The following is a 24,701-nucleotide window of genomic DNA, read 5'->3' as shown; positions in this document are numbered from 1 at the left end:
TTGGCAAAGGCTGCAGTAAACCAGGCGGGGCCCCTGTCGCTGACTTGGCCTGCCTGCATGGGACGCAGGAGGTGACATAAGACTGGACATCGTGTCGGACTCGGGGCCACCAGAAAGTACGGGAGACCAGGTTCAGAGTCTTGAACAGGCCAAAATGCCCCGCAGCCGGGTTATCATGACATTGGCTGAGGACGAGTCCCCTGAGTGGCCCTCCTGGAACATAGAGCCGGTCACGATAATACAGGAGTCCATCCGTGACCGACCAAGGCGAATCTGGCCCCACCTCTTCCTTCCGCTGAGCCACCCACGCCTCCTGCTGCTGCGCCTCCCGGATCCGAGCCCGTATATCCACCGGCTCCCGTACCGCAGCAAAAGACTCGACGGGGATCACTGTCCTGGGCGGAAGCTTGTCTTCCACTCGGGTGTACTCGGGCTTCCTGGACAGAGCATCCGCTCTCTGGTTGTGCCCGCTTGGTATATACCGCACCCGAAAGTCAAACCTCGCAAAGAAGAGGGACCACCGGATCTGGCGTTGGTTCAAATTCCGAGCGGTCTGCAGACTTTCCAGATTCTTGTGGTCCGTCCGGACCTCGATTTGATGCCGCGCCCCCTCCAGATGATGCCTCCAAGCCTCGAACGCCGCCTTGATGGCCAGCAGCTCCTTCTCCCAGATGGTATAGTTGCGCTCCGAGGGATTCAATTTCCGAGAGTGATACGCGCAAGGGAAAAGGGTACCGTTGGGCGTCGCTGCCTGGAGTAACACGGCCCCAATGGCAATGTCGGAGGCGTCCGCCTCCACGACAAACGGCCGTTGCGGGTCAGGATGCTTCAAGATGGGCTCCTTCATGAAGGCGTCCTTCAAAGCTTGGAACGCCTGTTGTTCGGGGGCGTTCCACTGGAACCGAGTCTTCTTCTGCAGGAGCCGGGTGAGGGGGGCTGTCAAGGCAGCAAAGCCAGGGATGAATGTCCGATAGTAGTTGGCAAATCCAAGAAGTCGCTGAACATCCTTCACGCGACGCGGGGGTTGCCAACTCTGCAACGACTCAACTTTACTTGGATCCATGGCGATGCCCTCGGGAGAAATGCGGTGGCCCAAGAAATCAATGGTCACCTGGTAGAACTGGCACTTCTCCAACTTGGCAAACAGCCGATGTTTCCGGAGGCGCTGCAGGACCTGACGGAGATGCTGATGATGCGCTTCACGCGACGGGGAGTAAATCAGGATGTCGTCCAGGTAAATCACAACAAACTGGTCCAACAGATCCCGAAAGATGTCGTTCATAAAATGCTGAAACACAGCGGGGGCGTTGGTCAGGCCAAACGGCATCACCGTGTACTCGAAATGTCCATAGCGAGTACCAAACGCTGTCTTCCACTCATCACCCAGCCGAACCCTGACGAGGTTGTAAGCTCCACGCAGGTCCAGTTTCGTGAAGATCTTAGCCTCCCGGAGTCGGTCCAAGAGCTCGGGGATGAGGGGCAGCGGGTAGCGGTTACGCACCGTGATAGCGTTGAGTTTCCGGTAGTCACAGCAAAGCCGTAACTCGCCCGACTTCTTTTTGACGAAGAGCACGGGCGCAGACACTGGCGAGGACGAGGGCCGGATGAATCCACGAGCCAAGTTCTTTGTCAGGAAGTCCCGCAATGCGGCCAACTCGGGCTCCGACATGGAGTACAAACGCCCCACTGGGAGAGGCGCATCAGGGACTAGGTCAATGGAGCAGTCGTAGGGCCTGTGCGGGGGTAATTGGTCCGCCTCTGACTCGCTGAACACGTCAGCAAAGTCGGACAGTACGGGAGGCAAGGAAACCCCTGAGGAACCCTCCACCTGGCCGGCACAGATATGGCGGGTGTGGTCCACGCACTGCAAACTTGGGAAGGTGACCAAGTTCTGAGACCAATAGATCTGTGGATCATGCGCCCGGAGCCACGCCAGTCCCAAGACCACGGGGAAGTGCAGATCCGAAGTGACGTAAAACTGAATGGCCTCCACATGGGTACTGATGGCCATACACACGGGTTGCGTGGCGGCCGTGATAGGCCCGGACAGGAGCACTCGACCATCGATGGTCTCCACAAGCATGGGCGGATCCACCGGACACTGGGGAACAGCCCATTTGGCCACAAAGGCCGAATCCATAAAGTTAGTGGTAGCCCCAGAGTCAATTAAGGCATGGACCGGAATCCCCTCTGGCTTGCCAGGAAGGATCAGTCGTGCCTCCAAAATCAAATGCCGTGGAGGTTCACAGGCACCGTCGGAACGGCATCGCTCGGCGTGATCGTTGTGGGTCGCCCGATCTTTCACACCGTCTAGATCGGGCTCGGACCGTTTCCCGATAGCAAAGCAGGGGACTTTCTCGGAGCTGGCTTGGTCACTGACGCCCGCTGACGCTTCTTTGGGCAAGAAGCAGCCAAATGTCCAGGGTCCCCACAGTAAAAACACAACCCCTCCGATCGTCGTCTGTCCATTTCCGTCACCGATAGACGGGACCTGGCGGCACCCAGCTCCATTGGCTCCTCCCTCTGGACTGGGGGCTCACGCACAACAGGGGCGGCAGGGGTCTGTGGGGTGGCACGGCGACTCTTACGCTGCTGCAGCCGGGCATCGATCCGCAGACAAAGATGGATCAGCCCATTCAGATCTGAGGGAATGTCCACGCGGGCCAGCTCATCCAACATCTCCTCTGACAAGCCATCCTGAAAGGCATCCACGAGCGCAGCCTCATTCCAGGCGGAATCCTGGCTAAGCAGCCGGAAATCGCTGATATAGGCCTGTAGGGGGCGCTGACCCTGCCTCAAAGCTTTCAGACGTCGGGTGGCGGTCTGCGCCTTAATCGGGTCCTCGTACATGAGGCGCATATGGTCACAAAACCCCCCAAAGTTATCCAACAAAGGGCTAGGCTGTGCCAACAGAGGCGTGCCCCAACGAGCTGCATCTCCCGACAGAAGGCTCAACACGAATCCCACCTTATCACGGTCAGTGGGGAAATCAGCTGCTCTCACGCTGATATAAAGCTGGCATTGTCCCAGGAAGGCAGGAAACAGTTCTGGTTTACCAGCAAACTTATCCGGCATAGCTAACTGACATTTCCTCCTGGGTGGGGGGGCAGCATGTACCTGAGCCTGCAGTTGTGCCACCTGAGTGGCCAGCAAGGTGAGTTGCTGGTTGAGCTGGGCATTCTCGGCAAGAAGCTGCTCCATCGTAGTATTAAGGGGTGGGTGGCTGAAAGCAAACTGTTCTGAACCAGCCCTCTTCTCCCAACCCCTAATTAAGAGACGAGTCTGGAAAGCGTCCAAGGCTAAAAGGCTTCTGCCAAGGTTTAATTACGCAGATAACAAAACACAAGAGCTTGTCTTCTCAAACGAAAAAGTTGCTTTCAGCAACTAGCCCCTCCCCAAACACTTCTTTTATAGAGAGCTCAGGGCGTGGTCTCCCTGTGCCTCCTCCCGAGGAGTCCCATAGTCTTTCTTTGTTTGTCCCTGCTCGTCTGCCTCCTACGTCGGGCGTCCTTGAACAGGGCCAGCTGTGGGTCATCATCCTCCGCACTCTCGGGCTCACACAGCTGAGAAGAGGTCCCCGGCTGAGGACTCTGCAAAGCCTCCAAATCATCATCAGCCGGTTCGTTTCCCTCCTCCCCCACATCTGAGTCCTCCGATACATCGGACCCGGCTGTCGGACCCACCGGCTGGCCCTGAGTCACAACACTCACCCGGAAGACAACTGGAAGCCAATGCAGCTCGCATAATAGATCCTACTTCAGATCTATTATGCGAAGGCCCATCTCTCTGGAGAAGGGCCCAGTGCTAAGAAAGAAAAGAAGAAAGAAAGAAGAAGACAACTAGCAGTAAGTTGGGTTGATTACAATGGCAGTAGAAGCACCCTTGGGACAGCTGAAGGACCAGACCGATCATCATGGAAAAAAATCTGTCTTGTCAACTAAGAGTTGACAACTTGATGGCCTGTGATCAATCAAGTCTTGACAGCTATTTTGTGACCACAACATTTCACAACTGTTCAGGGGCCCAAACGTAGGGATAGTAAAACGTAGAATTATTTCATATTACATATTGGATAAGTGGGAATTCATGTTTGCAAAAGTTCGGATTTCTGAATTCCAGCTAAGCAACAGCAGAAGCTATTTTTTTTAAAAAACGTAACACTCTACAACAGTTCTGCAATGGAACCGAACTCTTTTTATTTCTAACATGAGATAAGAGAACGTGTCCTTTTAAATTGGCCTTCCCAGAGCACAATAAGCTGATCTTCAGAGGAAACATAATGTAAGGTTTACGCCAAAAAATTACAACTTACCTGTCATCCTTCTTGAGAAATACACCTGCGTATGGCTGAGCAAGACTTACTTTTCTCCTCAACAGATCGACCAGTTTTTTGTTCTTTACCTAAGAATTAAGACAGACTTATGAGACATTCATTAACAGGAACAGATGTCGTGATGCTGAATTCCAATATGCCAGCTTTCAACAAAGACCCTTCCCCTCAAAAATAAATTATAAATCGTATTTATCCATATTATTACGCCCAAGCTGGGATGCAGAGTGTACAGTACACTCTTTCCTTCCTTTCCATGGATCTGTCTGCCCATTTTTATCAAGAATACCAATCCGGATTCAAATATATAGCAGTCTAAGCTGTTTATTCAGATAGCTCTATAACCACGAGATCTCGACCGATTTTGGCCCCAAAACGTTACACAAACTCCTCCAAGAGGATTGATTCCAACACACCCTGCATTTGTCTAGGGAGATTCTCAGTCGTCCCGATCATGGTTGTCCCAAAGGCAACTGAACTTGGCTTTTCTGAAGAACTGAAGAAGATTCTTAGATGAGAAATAAAACACTTTCGAGGAAAAACAAATCCAGTTGCCTTTTGAAAAAACACCCTTGGGACTCCCTGCATTTGTTTTGCATACATTTAGCACACTGTGATTATGGGGTACTGAGTGTAGATTAAAGAGAGAAAAAAGTGAATTTCAACAACTGTGGAATCAGGCTGCAGCATAACAAAATTAAGGGGGGTCTGAATACTTTATGAATGCACTGTATGAGTGTGTGTGTGCATACATACATACACATATACATTCATACATATTGTTATATATAAAGGTAAAGGTAAAGGTTCTCCCGCACATGCGTGCTAGTCGTTTCCAACTCTAGGGGCCGGTGCTCATCTCCGTTTCAAAGCCGAAGAGCCAGCGCTTGTCCGAGGACGTCTCTGTGGTCATGTGGCCGGCATGACTAGACGCCAAAGGCACATGGAACGCTGTTACCTTCCCACCGTAGTAGTCCCTATTTTTCTACTTACATTTTTACGTGCTTTTGAACTGCTAGGTTGGCAGAAGCTGGGACAAGTAACAGGCGCTCACTCTGCTACGCGGCACTCGGGATTCGACCCGCCAAACTGCAGACCTTCTGATCAACAAGCTCAGCGTCCTAACCTACTGAGCCACCACGTCCCTTATTATTATATATATACTCCCCCTGTAATCAATCAGTCAATCATATACTTCATTCTTTCTCAGGCAGGGCCATCCTGCAAATGTTGAAACTACACCCTTTTAGATTATTTAAGTTAGCTGTAGGCAGGAATATGAAGAATCATATCAGATTAGGTTTTTATTAGCTAAAATTACTAAAATGGATATTGAAATGCCAGGTAAAATAAGTATGAAACAGTTGGTGCCTTCTGGGACACCAAGAATTTTATTCTTCTGTTTTGTATGTAACTCTTCTTTTTCAAAACTTTTTTTTTAAAAAAATGTCCCCAATTCTTCTCACATCTCATCCAATTCATGTTATTAGTTTTTACCATATTTCCCTATATAAGGAGTGACTATCTTCTCCATCCTTCTCTACCTCCACAAATATCTCTTCTGACACTGACTGTAGTCAGCAAAAGTTGGTTCCTGCTTAGTGTGTGATATCCTGGCATCTACTAAAGGTGCTTTTATTTTAAAGGCAATTAGACTTTCTGATTAGAAAGTCCGAATGTCCAGTTACTTTTAAAATAAAAGCACCTTAGGGAGAACCATGACCTGGATGAATGAGGACCTCCACAGAAAATATCCTGGAACGTACCTGCAAAATGTAAAAGCTTGGAGGGTGGGGACAAAATAGGTCAGGTGCCTTAAGTGCTTTTGCAAAAATTATGCCAAGCAAAAGCAGGCATCAATGCTTCTAATACAGCTTCTTTAATTATATAGATTGGGGTTGGACTAGATGACCTCCAAGGTCCCCTCCAATGTATTGTTGTTGTTGTTGTTATAATTATTATTATTATTATTCACTATAACACAGAGTTATGAAACTTAATGATGGCTATTAGCTGGAAAAAAAATTTCCATGAAAGGTAACTTTGAGATGACTGCAATCTTCCTACATTTAGGAGAAAACAGGGCCTTTAAAAAAATGGAAAACTATCTAAAACCAGACATTTTCCAAGTTGTTGGTAAGGTTAAGGAAAAGCCAATTATCAATGCTGGTGATAAATTCTAGTTTTAAAATGAATGGCTTCAGTCAAATAAGATGATGAAATTTGCTAAAATCTAAAGCAACTGGCTAACTTGTTAGTCATATCCTTTGGCCCAGAAATAACTAGAAACCATGAAATTGTATTTTTATTCTAACATTAAAAGCTTGTATATATTGTAAGAACCTATTTTCAAATCTAAGGAAGCTTACCATGGCTCTACAATTGAAAAAAAACATGCTATAAACACATGTTTTGGATATAATTCCTTGAATTTGGGATATTCCCCTGTCTAACAGATCATTTTCACATGTTACTGTTAGTCAAAGTATTCCTGATGAGAAAAAGATAAGAACAGTTGCCAAATGCGGTATAACCCTGAACTTGAAAACAGAGATCTGAAACCCTACCAAGGCCATAGCTGTTGCCAGATTTGTACAGAGAAACCAAACCAAACCAAGGTTTACAATCCAATTCAAGGACTGAATTGTCAAAAGAAATTTAGTACTGCTACATAACTGCATTTTATGAACTATCTCAAGCTAAAGCAATGGCTAAATTGATAGAGGAAATTAGATTCTTAGAATTTTCAAAGTTAAAAAGCCTTATAACAAATTTAAACTGCAACACAGTCAAACATATTGAATGCTCGAAACAAATTATCCTAAGAAATCTATCAAAACAAATCTATCCAGATATAATCTACCTCTCCCGCTCCCTCCTTAATCTAGAGGTGAAGGAGGATCCCTTGCAGGGTCGTGCTGAGGAATTTAGCCAACATCTGCTGGACAAAATCGCTCGGATCCGGACCAGTCTGGATTCCAACTGGGCAGAGTCTGACGATGAGAACATGGACAGTCTTGTTGATGTTATCTGGGAAGAGTTCGATCCTGTGACTCTGGACGAGGTAGAAAGGATCATGAGGAAGCTAAGCTCCACTACATCCTTATTGGACCCGTGCCCCTCCTGGCTGGTTTATTCGGCTCGGGATGAGACACAAGGCTGGATCCATACAGTGGTAACTGCTTCATTGAAAGAGGGCAGTTTCCCCGCAGCCTTGAAAGAAGCGGTGGTGAGACCCCTCCTCAAAAAGCCTTCCCTGGACCCAGCTGTTTTAAACAACTTTCGCCCGGTCTCCAACCTTCGCTTTCTTGCGAAGGTTGTTGAGAGCGTAGTGGCGCATCAGCTTCCTCTGTTCCTAGAAGATACTGATTATCTAGACCCGTACCAATCGGGTTTCAGGCCCAGACACAGCACGGAGATGGCATTGGTCGCTCTGATGAATGATCTCTGGCGGGCTCAGGACAGGGGTCATTCCTCTGTCCTGGTCCTATTAGACCTCTCTGCGGCTTTTGATACCATCGACCATGGTATCTTACTTCGGCGTCTCAGGAGATTGGGAGTGGGAGGCACTGTTCTTCAGTGGTTCTCCTCCTACCTTCTGGAACGTTCACAGTGGGTGTTGGCGGGTGACCAGAGATCGACCCCGAGGCCTCTCATTTATGGAGTTCCTCAGGGGTCGGTCCTCTCACCTCTCCTGTTTAACATCTATATGAAGCCGCTAGGTGAGATCATCCGTGGTTTTGGAGTGGGTTATCATCAGTATGCTGATGACACCCAGCTTTTCATCTCGACCCCAAACCACATCAGTGATGCCCTTGACGTGATGTCCCGTTGCCTGGAAGCGGTCCGGGAATGGATGGGGAGGAACAGGCTTCAACTCAACCCGGACAAGACTGAATGGCTGTACATACCGGCATGTCAGGATATTCAGAGTATTCCATCCCTTAATATTGGGGGTGGGTTACTGCCCCCCGTAGATAGGGCTCGCAACCTGGGTGTCCTCCTAGATTCACAGCTCTCCTTAGAAGATCACATAGGAGCTGTGACTAGGGGGGCTTTCACTCAGGTTCGTCTGGTGCGCCAGCTACGACCCTATCTGGACCTGGATGCCTTACGTACAGTCACCCATGCACTTGTGACCTCTCGTCTTGACTACTGCAATGCTCTTTACATGGGGCTGCCCTTGAGAATCACTCGGAAGCTTCAGCTGGTACAGAGTGCAGCTGCACGGATGCTTTTGGGGGCTCCCCGATACTCCCATATTACACCTCTGCTTCGTGAGCTGCACTGGCTTCCAGTTGCCTTCCGGGTGAAATTCAAGGTGCTAGTGATGACATACAAAGCCCTACATGGCATGAGTCCGGAATACCTACGGGAGCACCTACTGCCAGCGTCAACACCCCTCCGTCCTGTGCGCTCCCACAGAGAGGGCCTCCTCAGGGTGCCACCGGTCAGAGAATGCCGGCTGGTGACCCCCAGGGGGAGAGCATTCTCGGTGGGTGCGCCAATCCTCTGGAACCGCTTACCAGCCGAAATCCGGATGGCCCCCGACCTTCGCACCTTTCGGCGAGATTTAAAAACCTATCTATTCCAGCAAGCCGGCCTGGCCTGATAGATTTGGGGTTTTATTTGTAGATCTGGGGTTTTATTTGTTTTATTGTTGGTTTATTGTATACTTACTTTGCTCTGTACACCGCCCTGAGTCCTCCGGGAGAAGGGCGGTATATAAAACGAATAAATAAATAAATAAATAAATAAATAAATAAATAAATAAATAAATAAATAAAATAATCTATGAAAATTATGGAATGTCTTTTAAAATCTTTCAACAGCAAGAAATTGAGCCAGAGGTTTGACAGAACAGAATCCACAAGTAAGAATCGTGCTTTTGAACTTTTTGAATCTTTTAAAAAAGGCATTCGTAACTCACTTAATGAAAAATGAATATCCAGTAGTACCAATTTACAAGAATTTGCACGGACAATGTAGTGGGAAAAGTTCTTTCTGACTTGCTAATAATGTAGCTCTTCTGCTTTAGTTACTTTTATATGAATGTGCTTTTTTTCCAACCAAATCAAATTTCAGGTCAATCTAGCTCAGAAACTTAAGAACTCAACTGCTTGGCCAAGAAATTTTTGTTTTCCTTCAGATGGTTTATGGCTATCCTTGTTTTTCATTTTATATCTGACAAATACTTTACGTCTGAGCCCAGAAGAAGCACCGATCAGCTGGAATGATGCAGTATCTCCAGGGTCTTGTGATTTACATTCAGATGCTTGGCAACTGATTCATATTTATGACAGTCACAGTGTCCCAGGGTCATGTGAAGTGACCAAAACCTGCTGCAACCACCCAGCAGAGGGGGGGAATAAAAATCAAACACCCCCTGCCCCCACTGCCAATCCTCAACAGAAATGCTCACAACAATGAAGAACGCCGCTGGGCAGGCAGGCAAGTGTCTTGCTCGGCTGTGGCTTGGGGGGCACTTTTTTCAGTGCCATTGTAACTTCGAACAGTCACTAAGTGAACTGTTGTAAGTCAAGGACTACCTGTACTTCATCACTTTTTTTCCTTTTTTTTTTTGGTCATCAAGTTTTTGACACCTTGCTAGCTAGGCGACTGGTGGTACTCAGATATTGCCATATCCTAAAAGTGGTACAATGGGTGAAAAAGTTGAAAAACCCTCCCTTAGAACACCCTCTGTCTATGGTTATTGGTCATAAAAAATTGACAGTAGTCTTCTGCCACCCTGAGGTGGGAAACATAAAAAACCCCAGCCTTACAATAGGCATAGTGCAGTTTTCAAGAAACCTTTTAAGAAACCTCCCAAACCTACCTACCCATTTGCAAACCTACCATACCCATCAATCAATAAAAGCTTGTCCACTTCTAATGTAAAACCTGTGCTAGATTACCAAGTTATATACTACTGCTAAGCTTGTAAGTCGCCCTGAGTCTTCGGAGAAGGGCGGGATATAAATGGAATTAAAATAAATAAATAAATAAATAAAATACTGTATGCTTAAAATTACTGTTTCATACTAAACTAGACCACTGATTAAAACAAGCTAAAACAGATGGGTCATGGCAACAGCTCCTCTAAATTCTACAACAAAGCCTTTGCTCCTAGAGCAGGGGTCTTCATACTTGGCTCTTTTATGATTTGTGGACTCCAACTTCCAGAATTCCTCAGCCAGCGTGCCTGGCTGAGGAATTCTGGGAGTTGAAGTCCATAAATCATAAAAGGGCTAGAGTGTGAATTAAAAAATGTTTCCATTTAAACATTGCGGTTTACTAGAAAGCAACAAATCCTTGCAAGAGAGGCTCTTTACCTACTACTTTATTACTGTTGTTGCTATACCTGGGTCAGTGTTGACTCCTGGTAACTGACTAACCAGCCCCTGCAGTTTTCTTGCCAAGGTTTTCAGAAGTGATCTGCCGTTGTCTCCTTCCTAGAGCTAAGAGAATATGACTGAACCAGGTTCATCCGGTTGGCTTTGCACCTAAGGTGGACTAGAGCTCAATTCTCCCAGTTTCTAGCCTGCCTTAAATCACTATACCAGACATGTCAAACACAAGGCCCGGGGGCCAGATCCGGCCCACGAAGTGGTTTCATGTGGCCCGCGAAGCCATCCTGGAAACAGTGAGGGAACGGTCCCCACTGCCTTGGCCCTGGCCCAGAGACCCTCCTTCTGCCAGAGACCCTCAGATCTGTCCCACTCCTGCCCAGGCCCCCATAGGCACCCTTGATGCGAACGATGTAGAGCTGCCCACGCCCACCCAGTAGGCCATACGCACTCTAGCCACGCCCACCTAGTAGGCCACGCCCACCCTGGCCATACCCACCCGGCCCCCTGAGGGCAACCGCAATGCTGATGCGGCCCTCAATGAAATTGAGTTTGACACCCCTGCACTATACCAAACTGGTTCTCTTCCCAGTAGTGGATCCTTCTGCAGTTTCAGATATATAGAGCTAAATCTGAAATTCCTATATGCAGAGCCATTGTTTCATACATTATTACCATTATGTACTCAAGGCAACAAAATCAAATGCTAAGCTATGTCTCTGTCATTATAATGGCAGAAAGGAGCTTGTTTAGAGGGTCCTTTCCAGACTTACTTATCTTGATATACAGGTAGTTCTGAACTTATGACAATTGAGCCCAAGCTTTATGTTGCTAAGTGAGACATCTGTTAAGTGAGTTTTGCCCCATTTTATGACTTTTCCTGTCACAGTTGTTAATTGAATCATTGCAATTCTTAACATGATTAAGCGAATCTGGCTTCCCCATTGACTTTGCTTGTCAGAAGTTTGCAAAATGTGATTACATGATCCCGGGACACTGCAACCATCAAGTTTGATCACATGACCATGGGGATGCTGCACGTCAGTGCCCTTGTAACTTTGGTCGCTAAATGAACTGTTGTTGAGGACTACCTGTACCAGAGAGTGAACCAAGCTTTTTGTACAAAGCAAAGCTCTCCCCCAAGCCATGAGCCCCTCCCAGGAAAAAAACGATTTCTTCCTCTTCTCCCAATTTCTCTTCATTATCTGAAAAATATCATTGACGTGGATCACCTCGATTATCTTGATGAAGCGCGGGAAGACAGGGTTCCTGGAGATAGGTATAAGAGGCACGTGGGGAACGTGCTCAGGGACCATGAGCGGGGCCAGCGCTGTCACTACAGTTGGGCCGCCAGAATCTGAGCTGTCGGCGGAGCCAGGAAGGCCTCCGTCGCCCTCAGAGCCCTCCAGGTTGTCTTCGCCGCTGCTGTTGCCGCTGCTGCTGCTGCTGCTATAGCCGCTGGAAGAACGTCCGCCCAAGAGAAAGAGCCGCTGCTGCTCCTCCGGTTGCGGCGCTCCTGATGGCGCCCATGCCGTCCAAGGTCCCGCCGCGGAAGGCGCAGAAGAGAAATGCCGCCTCAGCCCCGGCGAGGAGTAAACGCGATCCCGACATCTCCAGGTCCGACTGGAGAGGCGCAAAAGTAGCAGCGAGCGCGCCGATGCAGCTGCCATCTTGCTGCTGCGCACCGATGACGCCATCATCACGAGACCGTTCTGCCTCCGGCACCAGCAAGGTTTCTTTTGCACATGGCAAGACGGGCGGAAATAGTAGTCTTTGTGAACCTCCTCTTCCGGTGAGGAATTGTCTTCCATTCATTTTTAATCCTGGATTCTGAGTCCTCCTCTTGTGTTTGTTGTAAATTTGGACACGTGTATGACTTCAGTGTTTATTTTCCTTTATAGGTAAAGGTAAAGTGTGCTAGTCGTTTCCAACTCTAGGGCCCGTGCTCATCTAGCGCTTGTCCAAGGACGTCTCTGTGGTCATGTAGCTGGCATGACTAGACGCCAAAGGCGCACGGAACGCTGTTACCTTCCCACCGGAGTGGTCCCTATTTTTCTACTTGCATTTTTACATGCTTTTGAACTGCTAGGTTGGCAGAAGCTGGGGCGAGTAACAGGCGCTCACTTTGTTATGCGGCACTCGGGATTCGACCCACCAAACTGCCGACCTTCTGATCGACAAGCTCAGCATCCACTGAGCCACCGCGTCCCTTTTCTTTAATAACTAGCTACTAAATTACACATTTGTATTAATGGCACAAAGATTACTTATTTAGCATATTAATAGCGAGCGGTGATCGATATGTACTGTTTGTCAAGTTATATTTCAAAATATTCAGATATGTACTTAAATCACTATTATGGTAATTATGATAATGATTCATCGCAGTCAGCCAGATGTTTAGACTGGATTTGGCGTTTTTGTTCGCTTATGCTATGGGGGCATCCCCTGGAATAGACAGATCTGGGTGTTTGATGGGTGTTAACAGATATCTTCGCAAGATGTAAACTATTCCGAGTAAAGCCGTCTTTTCCAATTATTGTTGTCGATATTAAATTTATTTGCCGACTCTAGGTAATGATATGCTGTCTGATTTTTCTTTTCTCAGATGTTAAAGATAGATGATATTTTAGAAGCAATGAATGGGAAAAACGAAGAATCCCTATGATTGTTTGACAGTAGCCTCACTCATAATTTCCGTTAGGAGGTAGTTGACTTAGGCTGATCTAGAAAACTCAGTAGAGTTGAACAATAGCAGTTTAATGGGCATTCCAGGCTATCTGCTAGAATGGGAAGTAAGAAAATTAAGCTCTGGATTATAGTGGCAAACCATTTCCATATCATGCCAAGAAACTGCAAAGATTATTTTACCAGTTGAGTTTAACTGGAAGGTGACAACTTTATACTTTCATATTTACTCCAAGTGAAAAAGAAGCAAAAGCATATGAAACATATATTGTTACATCGGGAAAGGACTAACAATCAAGCAAAAAGACTAGTAAGAATATAGCAAGCTTCCATGCTCCAAGATAATTCATAGGTATGAGGGGGAAAGTTAAGGAATATTAGATATCCAAAAGTCAATTTGGAGTGAAGGAAAGGAATTGATTTAGAAAAACAGACTTGAAGACCATTTTTACCCAGAATCACCAATTAATTGGTCAGCTTCCACCACTGGTGGTGGTTAGCAAACTCCTGGTTCCCTATAAAGAACTCTGCTTTGGGGTGTTATAGCTGCCACTGTTCCGGACAAAGCATGATAATTATGAACTACAAGACTACAACTACAATCTTGTTTTGCTGTCCTTGCCAAGCTGCCATGTTGCCTCATTTATTTTATGAGTGATGAACAATTGCCGATATTTGCTTTTAACAGCTGGAGAAACAGGTAATAAGAGATAGCATATCAGTACTTAACATTCCTCATGCCTATTGTCTCAGAAGTGGAATGCTATCATCTATCAATAAGCCTGGGAGCCATTGTGCCAAAGCATCATGTGGTCAATTTGGATTTTGTCTTAATGTAGATGGAGCCAGCTAAATGTGATCTAGCCCTCATCATGAATAAGCAAACCGTTGCTTGGGATACTGTCCCGTCTGTACTAAAGGACCACAAAGTACTTCCTAAATTATTTATTTTATTTAAAACATTTATATAGCTACGGTACCCATCTTCTAACCAAATCTAGGCAGCTCCCAAAGTTTAAATAGCATATAAAACTATATTAAAACTATAAACACATTAAAACATTAAAAACAACAACAAACTTCTAATGTGCAGTTTTCAATCTGATCCCAGCACTTGGGGGAAAAAGCTTTATCGAAGTTTAAGAGTATAGAAGCCTTGCCAAACTTCAAGGGGCAGAGTGTTTCATAGGGCAGAGGCTGGCACAGAAAAGGCATGCTTTGTAGCTCCCATGGTAAAATTTGGGGGAAGGAACTAGGAGTGTGCCCATCCACACAAGAATCAAAGTACATATTTTGTTATTTCATAATACTATATCCTAGGACAAAGGTTTAAAATTCACAATCCAGTGGATGCGTATTGTTTTCCAAGTCATTCTGCAGCCCATAATGCTTGATAGGTATAGCATAAAAGTACAGGCTAGCTGTGAGAAGCAGTGCAGAGAGCCAGCTTGATGACTCATCCCAACCTAACAGATCTCCTGGCAACATTTAGCTTCCTTTCAGCATCATGTGCCAAATAGCCACTACTCTGAAGAAATCCCCTCCCACTCTTGTGCTTCATGGCAGTGTTTCTAAAGCCTCAGGCTACCAGCAAGACTTGGCCAGAGAAGACGGCGTGGGAGACTGTGGTAGAAGCTATCTAGGAGAGGGAAGAAGGGCAAGGGGAAGAGATGGGTCTGGCTAATGCACTTCAAAGGCAAGGTCTGGGCAACAATTAAGCATGCAACAAGCAAACCTCTAGGAGAGGGAAAGGACATTGTCATGCAATGAAAAAAGGTTAAAGGAAAGTTAGGAAAGAGAACTCAAAAGAGTGTTGGATTTGCTGTCTTGGATTTGATCTCGAAAAGACATTTCCTATAATTACCCCTGTAATAAGCCCAAATACTGTTCTTCTGATTAATAAAACGTTTCCCAGCTAAGTTGCCAAAGTGAGTGAAATGTTTCTTAGCTCTGCTTTGCAAATAACCGTTGGCAGTAAATTGTATATTGATGGCATACCGTGATGCATTCCACAGTCCTTTTTGACACATTATAGAGATTTTTATATCGATATATAAAAAGGTGTGAGGGTGGTGGCTCTGGAGTGACTGCACTGGTCCTTATGCCACCCTGGAGATCAGTCAGAGTCATCCAGGTCCCAAGGTTTACCTAAGAGGCAACAGGACTCTATCTTCAGTGACTTTCAAAGCATATGAGACAACTGGGAAAGCAGAAATCTATCAAAAGCCAAGAGTCACAATTCAAGTCTATGTGCCCTGATGCTATGAGCAGCTACAGAAGAGAGGCTGACTTTCTTATTTGTCTCTGAAAATAGTTACCAGTGTAAAAAACCAAGATGCTGAGCTATATGCATCTTGGGTTGATAAACAAAGCCACTGTTATACTGAACAATTAACCAATAAGGAAACAAAAGCAAACAAGCATTACCATTATGATACTATAGTTCAAATAGTCCTCATTTAGTGACCACAATTGGGACTAGCAACTCGTTAAGCAAAATACTGTACTTGCTAAGGGAAACTGCAGCTGTACTTATGATCTTTACTTCAGTTTTCCTTTGTGCTTGCAATCTTTACTTCAGCTTTACAAAAGGACCCCCTACAAAGGTCATAAATGTGAGGACTGATCACAAAGTTACTTTTTCATCACCATCAAAAGTGCAAAGAGTTGCTAAACAAGGGTTACATCAATTGTAATGAAGCAGCAACAAGTTGCACATAACATTTTTTAAAAACATAAGCTGTACATAATTCTCCGCTTTAATGATATATATTATATGGCTGCATTTTTTTCAAGTGCTAAAAAAATTTCAAAAATGAGCACAATCAATACAATTGTAGCACAAGATTTAAATTAGTTGGTCTTTATGACACAGCACAGTATGTTCAAAGTTTATCTTCTTGGCAAGGAAACGTGGAATTGACTTGATGGAGGATACTACCAGCTGTGGTTAAGAGGCGGGAGAGGCAAAGTCGGTCTATTGTCAAATCCTGATTCTAGGAGCACAATCACCATTATAAAAAAATAATAATCCTTTTTTTCTGGTGACATGAACAGGGAAAACGAAGGAGCTGAAAGCTTGTGGGAGGACTGTGGTTGGCTCTTGCTTCTCTAATGCTTCACAGTTGTGAGATTTTACAGATCCTATCCCGACAACACTCCGCTCCTCCAAGTCACATTGGTGTCTCACTGTGGAGGTGCTTGTGTGTGTCGTTCTCCTGGTATATTAGATGATACGGTTTTTCATTCTCTTCAAGGACCGAATTGCTGAGCTCAGCATCCTGCATCTCCAGCTCATGGCGAGACAAGTGCGCTACAACACCAGCACCCAGTGAATCCCCCAGCACATTGATGGTGGTTCTGAGACGGTCTCTGAAAGCAGAAGGAGGAGGAGGAATTATCAAGTCAAAAATTGCCTGGAAGAGGGCTGCCATTTTCAATGCCAATAGAAGTATATCTTCAGTCTCACATGGATATTGTTTGCAATTATAAGGACAACTCTGCTAAGTTAGAGCAAGAGACGGAACTAGCCTGCCCTCTTGTTTCCTATAATGGTCTTCTATTTAAGGCAAGGGTGTCAAACTGCCTCCCTGTGGGCCAGATGCGTCATGCCAAAACCACACCCACCCCAGCTCCGGCAATGGGAAAAAAGTCATGATATGTTGTGAGTTTGACACCCCTGGTTTGGGTTTCTGAAAGACCTGGTCTTTCCGCCATGATCTGAAAACCTATTTATTTGAACAGGCCGGCCTGGTTTAAGGGGTTGGGGTATTTTTTTAATTATTTATTGTTAGGGCTTAATTAATTTAATTTTATTTTAACTTTTGTATGTAATGCTTTTATTGCCCTGTATACCGCCCTGAGTCCTTCGGGAGAAGGGCAGTATAGAAATTCAATCAATCAATCAATCAATAAATAAATAAATAAATAAACTACCACACTTAATGTAGAATTGTGACTCCATCTTTACCTTCTATCTACTTGATTGCCCTTTGAATTAATAGCCACCCTGGTCTTCTTTACATCTGTCTTACTTTTTTACCCCAAGCACACAAAAATGCTACAGGTAGTTCTCTTTTAGTGACTGTCTAAAGACAGCTGAAGTAGAGTTGCGGTTTCACTTAGTGACTGCTTCGCTAAACTACCAAGGTGCCAGTCGTAATTGCTAAATGGGGACTACCTGTACTCAATATCATCAGTACAGAGTGGTAGCAGATCCCCAGGGTTTCTCACTGCCCGATCTGATGATGCTGGAGACTGGATACAGTGATTGCTACAGGCAGAGCAGGCTGTTCCATCACTGAATGTGGGTGCTCTCATTTTTCAATGATAATTGGGCAGGAGAAATTCTGCCATCTCCGTTACCATGACATGGAGATGGGGAGGAAGAAAAGAGGTCTATTTGTGGGCCATATCTATTTAAAGTGGACTTAAACACAAACATCACCCTTAGCCCCAAACATTTCTCCCCTGCAGGGACTTACAGGAACCAGTCCACAGCCATAATCAAAGTGATGTCCTCTGTTGGCAATCCGACAGACGTCAACACGATCACCATAGTCACTAGGCCCGCCTGTGGAATGCCAGCAGCTCCGATACTGGCTGCGGTGGCAGTAATGCTGTGGTGAAGAGGGCATGGGTTAGATTGGAGGAGACTAAGTAAGGTAGTGCCTTGCTATGGGACTCCTCAAAAGCTGGCCTCACAGCTTTTGTTCATCCTCTTCTCCAAATTGGTGTCTACCAGATGGTTCTAGATTATGACTTTCACAGGCCAAAGGACTGTGGAAATTATAATCTAGAACACCTATAGGGCATCAGTTTGGAGAAGCCTGCATTAAAATCTGCAGTTTGCAAGCTGGGAAATAAGTCCGCAGAATTATTAAGCTTTGCCTTGCTGGTCTAGCTCAAGGATGGGGCTACAGATCAAAAAGTTATTTTGACTACAGAGGTAAAATGCAGCAAGCTTTAAAAATTGTATTTTAAGATAACAGACGTAAGGAAGTAAAACAAATGCTGAAGGATAGTATCCACATATCCAAAATCTCATCAGGCAAATATGTGCTAAACCAGAGGCCCTTAATCCCCGCCACCGGGCCATGGCCCCTTGGGAACCAGGCCACGCAAATGACGGGTGAATGTGTGAAGCTTCATTTGCCCATGTGCGGTATTAGGTTGCACATGTGAAACCATCCCCTCCCCTCACCGCCATTGCTGCTAGTCCATGGAGCTGGAAAAATTGGGGACTGCTGTGCTTTTGGCAAAGCAAACTAGCACACCTATGTGTATATGTACTCACCTAATAGTAATGATCTGACCAAAGTCCAGCTCATAGTTGTTGATCTGTGCAATGAAGATGGCTGCCAGAGCTTCATAAAGTGCAGTGCCATCCATGTTGATAGTTGCTCCCACTGGCAGAACAAACCTGGTAACTCGTTTATCCACCCTGTTGTTTTCTTCCAGGCAACGGAATGTGACAGGAAGTGTGGCTGAGCTGGAACCAAAACATCTCATAACTTGCGAACAAGGCCAAAAGATGGCTCCTCTCAGCCTAATTCAAACACAAAGCTTTGACAGCCTTTGGTTTGGTATCTGAGCACCTGCTCCAACATGGATTTGCCTGCTTTTTGTGATCTCTTTGAGAGACTCTGCTCAAATGAATGCAAACTGGACCTGATAGAAGAGAACATTTGTTGCTCAGAGTTGAAGTGTGCAGCCTTTGTTGCTCTCTGAGCCTGGTTGTTTTCTTGAAAACTATGCTCCCCTTCTAGCACTGATGATGTTACCTAGTTGGGTAATGAAAGAAAACAACCAAACTCAAAGAATACCAAGGACCCACAATCTGGCCTTTTTTATGTTGATACCCAACACTCAGTTGGTGCTCAGTAGGGCCTTCTCGCAGCTAACTATGGCACAAACATTGTGGCAGCTTCTTTTTTCAGCCTCATCCCCATGAACACTGCCTTCAAATTCATTCCTAGCCCGAGCAGAACTGGGCTTCAACTAGTCTTTCCCCCTTCTTCCAACATTGTCCAAGAATGGCTTTAAGATATTTAAAATGTTTTACATGATCATCCATTTCCTTGGAGGGACTTCAGAAACTGTCAGTGACTGCAAGGAGGGGCAAGATAGGAAGCAAATTTCACATCCATATATTTTTTGCTGATTCATAGAAGAATGGATACTTCGATTTTGCAACAAAGGAAGGCCCTTAGGCCAATTTTTCTTGATCCTGGCAACTTTAAGCTGTGCAGACTTCCTGGTGGCTGGGGAATTCTGGAAGTTGAAGTCCACACAGCCTCGTTTCCAAAATTGAGGAAACACTGTCCTAGACCAAGGGTAGGCAACCTTGGGTCTTTTATGACTAGTGGACTTCAACTCCCAGAATTCCTGAGTCAGCCAAGGTTGCCTACCCCTGTCCTAGACTGACCATTTGAGTCTAGATCAGAACCATGTAAATCTCTAAAAGTTTTTGATAGATGACAGATTTTATCCTTGCTATTTTTCTACTTTTAATGCCATGTTCTGCTATTTAATGTTACATTTTAAATCTTTTATGGCAATGTTAATTACCAGATTTTGATAATGTCTCTATGTGGGGGTGTATGTTTTAATCAATGATAACTAGTATGTAATTTTTTCTTTGATGCAGAAGCCATTTTAAGAAAACCCAAAACTCATAAAAGTTCTTAACTTGAATGAAGAATATTTTATGGTCTTTTAGGAGCTAATTCACCTCTATATTCTCTCATATAAGCAGGAATGCAATTTGCCTGGGATGAAATTTGAGCAGAGATGCTAAGCAGTTTGAAGAATATTACATTCATTTATTCATTATTTCCATTTATATGCCTGTCTGTCTCTCAAATGACTCTGTGGAGCCTACAAGATCAAAAACAATTTAACAAAGCAACAATAACTTTGAATTGTGTGGATATCTTTCTTTCATTCCTATCTGTTTTTGTCATTCTTATGACCTGTTATTCTTCTATTTTTATTGTTGTATTTTTCCCCAGGTATTAAAATATTTTTACTTGTGAATTATTCAGTCATTGGAGATTGGGCAGCATACAAATTTAAATAATAGCAACAATAAGCTAAGGTCACAGACATAAACCCAACTAATAAAAAACCAACATTAACAATTAATTCCATTAATTAATTGAGATTGCTGGAGCAAATTAAGGCTTACCAGTTGCTTCCAAAGGAAAGAAAAGCATTTTTCTCTCTATACTTCCAAGCCAATATCCTTAACTCCTGCTTCTCCCCATCTTGTTAAGAGCTGCTTCTTCCAACTGTGAACAACAAAAGGGCCTGGCAACTAATCTGACACACAACACACACACACTACTTGTGACTTAAGATCCCCAACTGTTGGCTTGGCTGGGAGGTATATTTTCCAACAGTGAGTTCCAAAAAAGGCTTGGAAACAACACACACACACACACACACATAGAGTCCTGGGACCGGTACCCAGATGGCTTGCCTGCCTGTCCCATTCCTTTGCAAGAGACCATCACCTGGAAGACGTTCCTAAGGCTGTAACGAGGGCTTGCAGGAGGCCAGCCATGAAGATCCAGGGGTTTTTGCGGGTGACGATGAAGTAGATGAGTGGAAGGACACAGAGGCCATGGATCAGGAGACCCACAATAACTGTAAGTGTGTACAGGCCTAATTGGCCGCCCATCACTGCCAGGTCCTCCATCTCCAAAATCTTACCAGCAATCAGAAAGAGGATCCCGATAGGGGCGTACCTGTTATGAAACATATCAAAATAGTTATCAACTCCCAAACTCAGCTCTGAGCTGACCTGGAAAACAGGCAACGCTTTGTGCTTTCAGAAAAGATTGTTGACGGTTTACTAGCTGTTCATGCTGAAGGGTCTCCAAGTTCTCCCAGAGACGCTTTTCCCCAAAGGCAACTGGACTTGGTTTTTTTCTTTGAAAACGTTTGCAAACAAGTGTAAATCAAGCTTCCAAGGTCCACTGCCAGTCGGAACCAATTGTAATCTCCTGGGTGATCAGCAAATGCTGATTTAGTTAAGGCAATTTCGATGCTGAAATTGAAATTCCTGCCAGTTAAAATTTCAGATTTGCTTAATTACAAAGTTGTCACGCAACCTTACTGGTCATCAAGCAATTCTGGTAAAACAGATAAATTTATAATAATTAGCATACTTTAAGAAAAAAAGATTAGTCATTATTACCCAGGTTTCCCAGTCTGGTGCCCTTCAGATATATTGATTTTACAATTCCCACAAGGCTTGGTCAACTAAACTATGGGGTAGAGAGATCCCATCCCAGTGCCACCCATCCCTTTGATTTTTAGTTTTATTTAAACCTCATTAATTTTCATTGTTTTTGTACTTGTGAGCATTTTGTAAGCCACCCAAAGTTGCTTCAACAGTGAGGTGGGCAGCATATAAATGTAATAAATAAACTAACAAACTACCCTACTGGATAGAAATGCTGTGAGTTGTAATCCCAAGACATCTGGAAGACACGAGGCTGGGGAAGGTCCTTCATTATTTATGAAGAATTCAATTGTTCCTATGCATCAAACTGGGGATCATCTAGTCTAATGGGAAGTTCCTAAGTAAGGCATCAAGGTAATAGCGCTCCTTCATTTCTCCTTCAGCAAATTGTAGTCTGTAGTCTTCCAGCTTTATTTACCAACTGCATATTGCTAATTCTATGAAGTCATCTGCTGCATCAAAACTTATCTGGGCCAGTGTTTTGTTTCCCCAGTGACCAACACATGATCTAATATCCTTCTCCCTGATCTCAACAAATGCTATTCAGAGACAGAGACGACTGGAAACTCCACTTACCTAGAGCTAATAGCTTTTGATCAACCTGTCCAACAATTAGGCAAGCCTTATGTCCCAAGTAAAAAAAATCTAAAAACTTTAGCATCTGCCTAGAAAAACCTGGTTAGTGGTAAAGGTAAAAGTTCCCCCGCACATGCATGCTAGTCGTTTCCAACTCTAGGGGCCGGTGCTCATCTCCGTTTCAAAGCTGAAGAGCCAGCGCTTGTCCGAGGACATTTCCGTGGTCATGAGGCTGGCATGACTAGACGCCAAAGGCGCACGGAACGCTGTTACCTTCCCACCGTAGTGGTCCCTATTTTTCTACTTGCATTTTTACGTGCTTTCGAACTGCTAGGTTGGCAGAAGCTGGGACAAGTAACAGGTGCTCACTCTGTTACGCGGCACTCGGGATTCGACCCGCCAAACTGCCGACCTTCTGATCGACAAGCTCAGCGTCCTAACCCACTGAGCCACTGCATCCCTTGGTTAGTGGTTGGTAGGATTAAAACTACAATCAATGTAGCAACTTTTTAAAGCCGGTCCTATTCTTGCCTAGGTTTAACCACAGCTTTCCAGAATTAGCACAGAGTTAAGACGGCTTTTCAAAGATATCACAGCCTGCCCCCTGCTCAGCTTAGGAGGGACCCTGTCCTCACCATATGATAACTGCCACCATCCGCAAGATGGCTTCATTGAGGCAGTCAAAAAATTCCCGCAGGGCGTGTCCCTTTTGCTTCATGTTGCCAATCACTAGGCCAAAGCAGATGGAGAAGACAACGAGGCCCAGGGCATTCACCCCGTTGACTGAGCCCGGGCCGGGGATGATCTCCTCAAAATTCAGCACTTCCGGGAGGCTCCCTAGAGCGTTAGTGACATTATTCCAGACTCCCAAAGCATTTTCAAGTGGCAGGAGAGGCAAACTGGCAATGGTGGCACTGTAGTTGAAACCGCTGCTGTTGGTATCCCGATTTGGGTGCTGTGGCAACATGGTCGCAGAAGAAGTGTTGCTCACAACCGTTCTGTTGATAACTCGGACACTGTACTGAGTCTTATACTGGAAGGGAAGCAGAAGGAAGGATCAGCTCGGGCTCTTACGAGAGAAACAACATCCAAATGAGCAACTCTCACAAACTCTGCAGACGAGAAAAGGTCTCAAGTGGTACACAGGTCACTTAGCAAATCATCTGAACTGAACAGAGAGAATGCTTGAGCCACAATTTCCCCATTTTCACCATTGACTAATCTTGGGTGGGAGTTTTAGTATACATTATTTATATGGGAGACATATATGTATGCCAAAACGTTGGTTATTAATATTGTTGTAGTGTTTGGTATAACTGGTCACCAATATGCAAACTCCCAGGTTTGGAAGTTGAATTAGGACCATCAACTCTTCTTACCTGTTTAAAGCAGGCTTCTACAAGATTGGGTGGAAACATATTCCTACAAGAGAAAAAGCACAAGGACGTTAATCTCCCTTCAGCATCAGTTTGAATATTTTAAGGGTTGTAGCTAATCACCATGCAAACAGCCCAGAACTGAAGGTGACAAACCTCTGCTGACTGACAGGAATTCACTAACAGGACCACAGAACTCAGTTGGACAAAACTAGCAAAAGAAAGCACAGCTCATTTCCTGCTGGAGGACATTGCTAAGGCAGCACTAGAAAATTACTTTCAGGGTCACCTTGCCACTTCCATTACACTTCAAAGTTAACAAATGAACGACAGCTTCCCCTTCCAACCATTTTATACTTTCCATAAGCAGCCCAGCATGAGAAGATTCTGCCCTGGCTTAAAATTGCTCACCGGATGAGGTCCATGAAAGCATCAGTTGCATGGATCTGATCAATTTTGCCCTCCCCTTGGAGGCCTTTCTTGCTCCCTTTTCCTGGATGTATGATGAGGACCATACAGATTCCAATGAAGACGGCAATGATGGTTGTCATCATATAGTAAATGACAGCACGCACTCCCATCTTGCCAGAGGCACTGCTGTCCAAAGATGCCATGCCTGAAAAGGGAGGAAAAGTCATAATTCAGCAATGGAAGATCATGGGAGACCTTATTCTCAGCCATCTCCAGAATTGCTTTGGAAATTGGATGCTTCATCTGATGGACTTCTTGATCCTACCAAGGGTTCCATTTTTATACTTACGAAGTCCTGACATGATCTGTTTAGTAGAAAGATGGAAACTAGAGAAGGTATCTTAGCTAGGTTTGTGCCCTAAACATACCCAAAGGGAAAAAACTGACAATTCCTAATCCCAAAAAGATAAAATTACAACCACTGGAGAAAGAGAGGATTTATCTAGCTCTTCTTGAAAGAGAAGGATCTGAACAGTAGTTCAACAGTCAATGAGTCCTGTCTTTCTAGGTGTTCTGGGAATCATTCATTCCTGTGGTTTCTCCCCCCAAATCAAACAACTGTATTGGTGATTTCTAAGCCTGCTGTAGCACTAGACCAGGGGTAGGCAACCTTGGCTCTTTTATGACTCGTGGACTTCAACTCCCAGAATTCCTGAGTCAGC

General features: G+C 45.0%; 2 protein-coding genes across 5 annotated transcripts in view; both read right to left on the bottom strand.

Annotated features, from left to right (window-relative positions):
* LONP1 (lon peptidase 1, mitochondrial) overlaps positions 1-12,377 on the bottom strand; it is a gene marked incomplete at its 5' end in the record, with an annotated part of 38,040 nt that extends 25,663 nt beyond the window's left edge. The window contains 2 exons of one of the 3 annotated variants that reach the window (XM_081314005.1): positions 4,313-4,401; positions 11,910-12,377. In XM_081314005.1, coding sequence (XP_081170131.1) covers positions 4,313-4,401; positions 11,910-12,377 — 557 coding nt within the window. Of the gene's footprint in view, positions 1-4,312; positions 4,402-7,193; positions 7,212-9,010; positions 9,026-11,909 lie in introns of those variants that run through there. The other 2 variants (XM_081314006.1, XM_081314007.1) reach the window with 2 other exon arrangements.
* Positions 12,378-16,106: 3,729 nt separating this feature from the next.
* Positions 16,107-24,701, bottom strand: part of LOC308659903 (excitatory amino acid transporter 1-like) — a 32,557-nt gene continuing 23,962 nt past the window's right edge. For both annotated transcript variants that reach the window (XM_081314009.1, XM_081314008.1), the window contains 7 exons: positions 23,980-24,184; positions 23,572-23,614; positions 22,828-23,225; positions 20,883-21,116; positions 18,662-18,856; positions 17,850-17,984; positions 16,107-16,737 (listed from right to left, as the gene is read on the bottom strand). In XM_081314009.1, coding sequence (XP_081170135.1) covers positions 16,539-16,737; positions 17,850-17,984; positions 18,662-18,856; positions 20,883-21,116; positions 22,828-23,225; positions 23,572-23,614; positions 23,980-24,184 — 1,409 coding nt within the window. In that variant the 3' untranslated portion in view covers positions 16,107-16,538. The remainder of the gene's footprint in view (positions 16,738-17,849; positions 17,985-18,661; positions 18,857-20,882; positions 21,117-22,827; positions 23,226-23,571; positions 23,615-23,979; positions 24,185-24,701) is intronic.

This window comes from Vipera berus (assembly GCF_964194415.1).
Source record: "Vipera berus genome assembly, chromosome: 1".
NCBI lineage: Eukaryota > Metazoa > Chordata > Lepidosauria > Squamata > Viperidae > Vipera > Vipera berus.
Note: the sequence above shows the minus strand (reverse complement) of the source record. Positions and strands in the feature narration are given on the sequence as shown.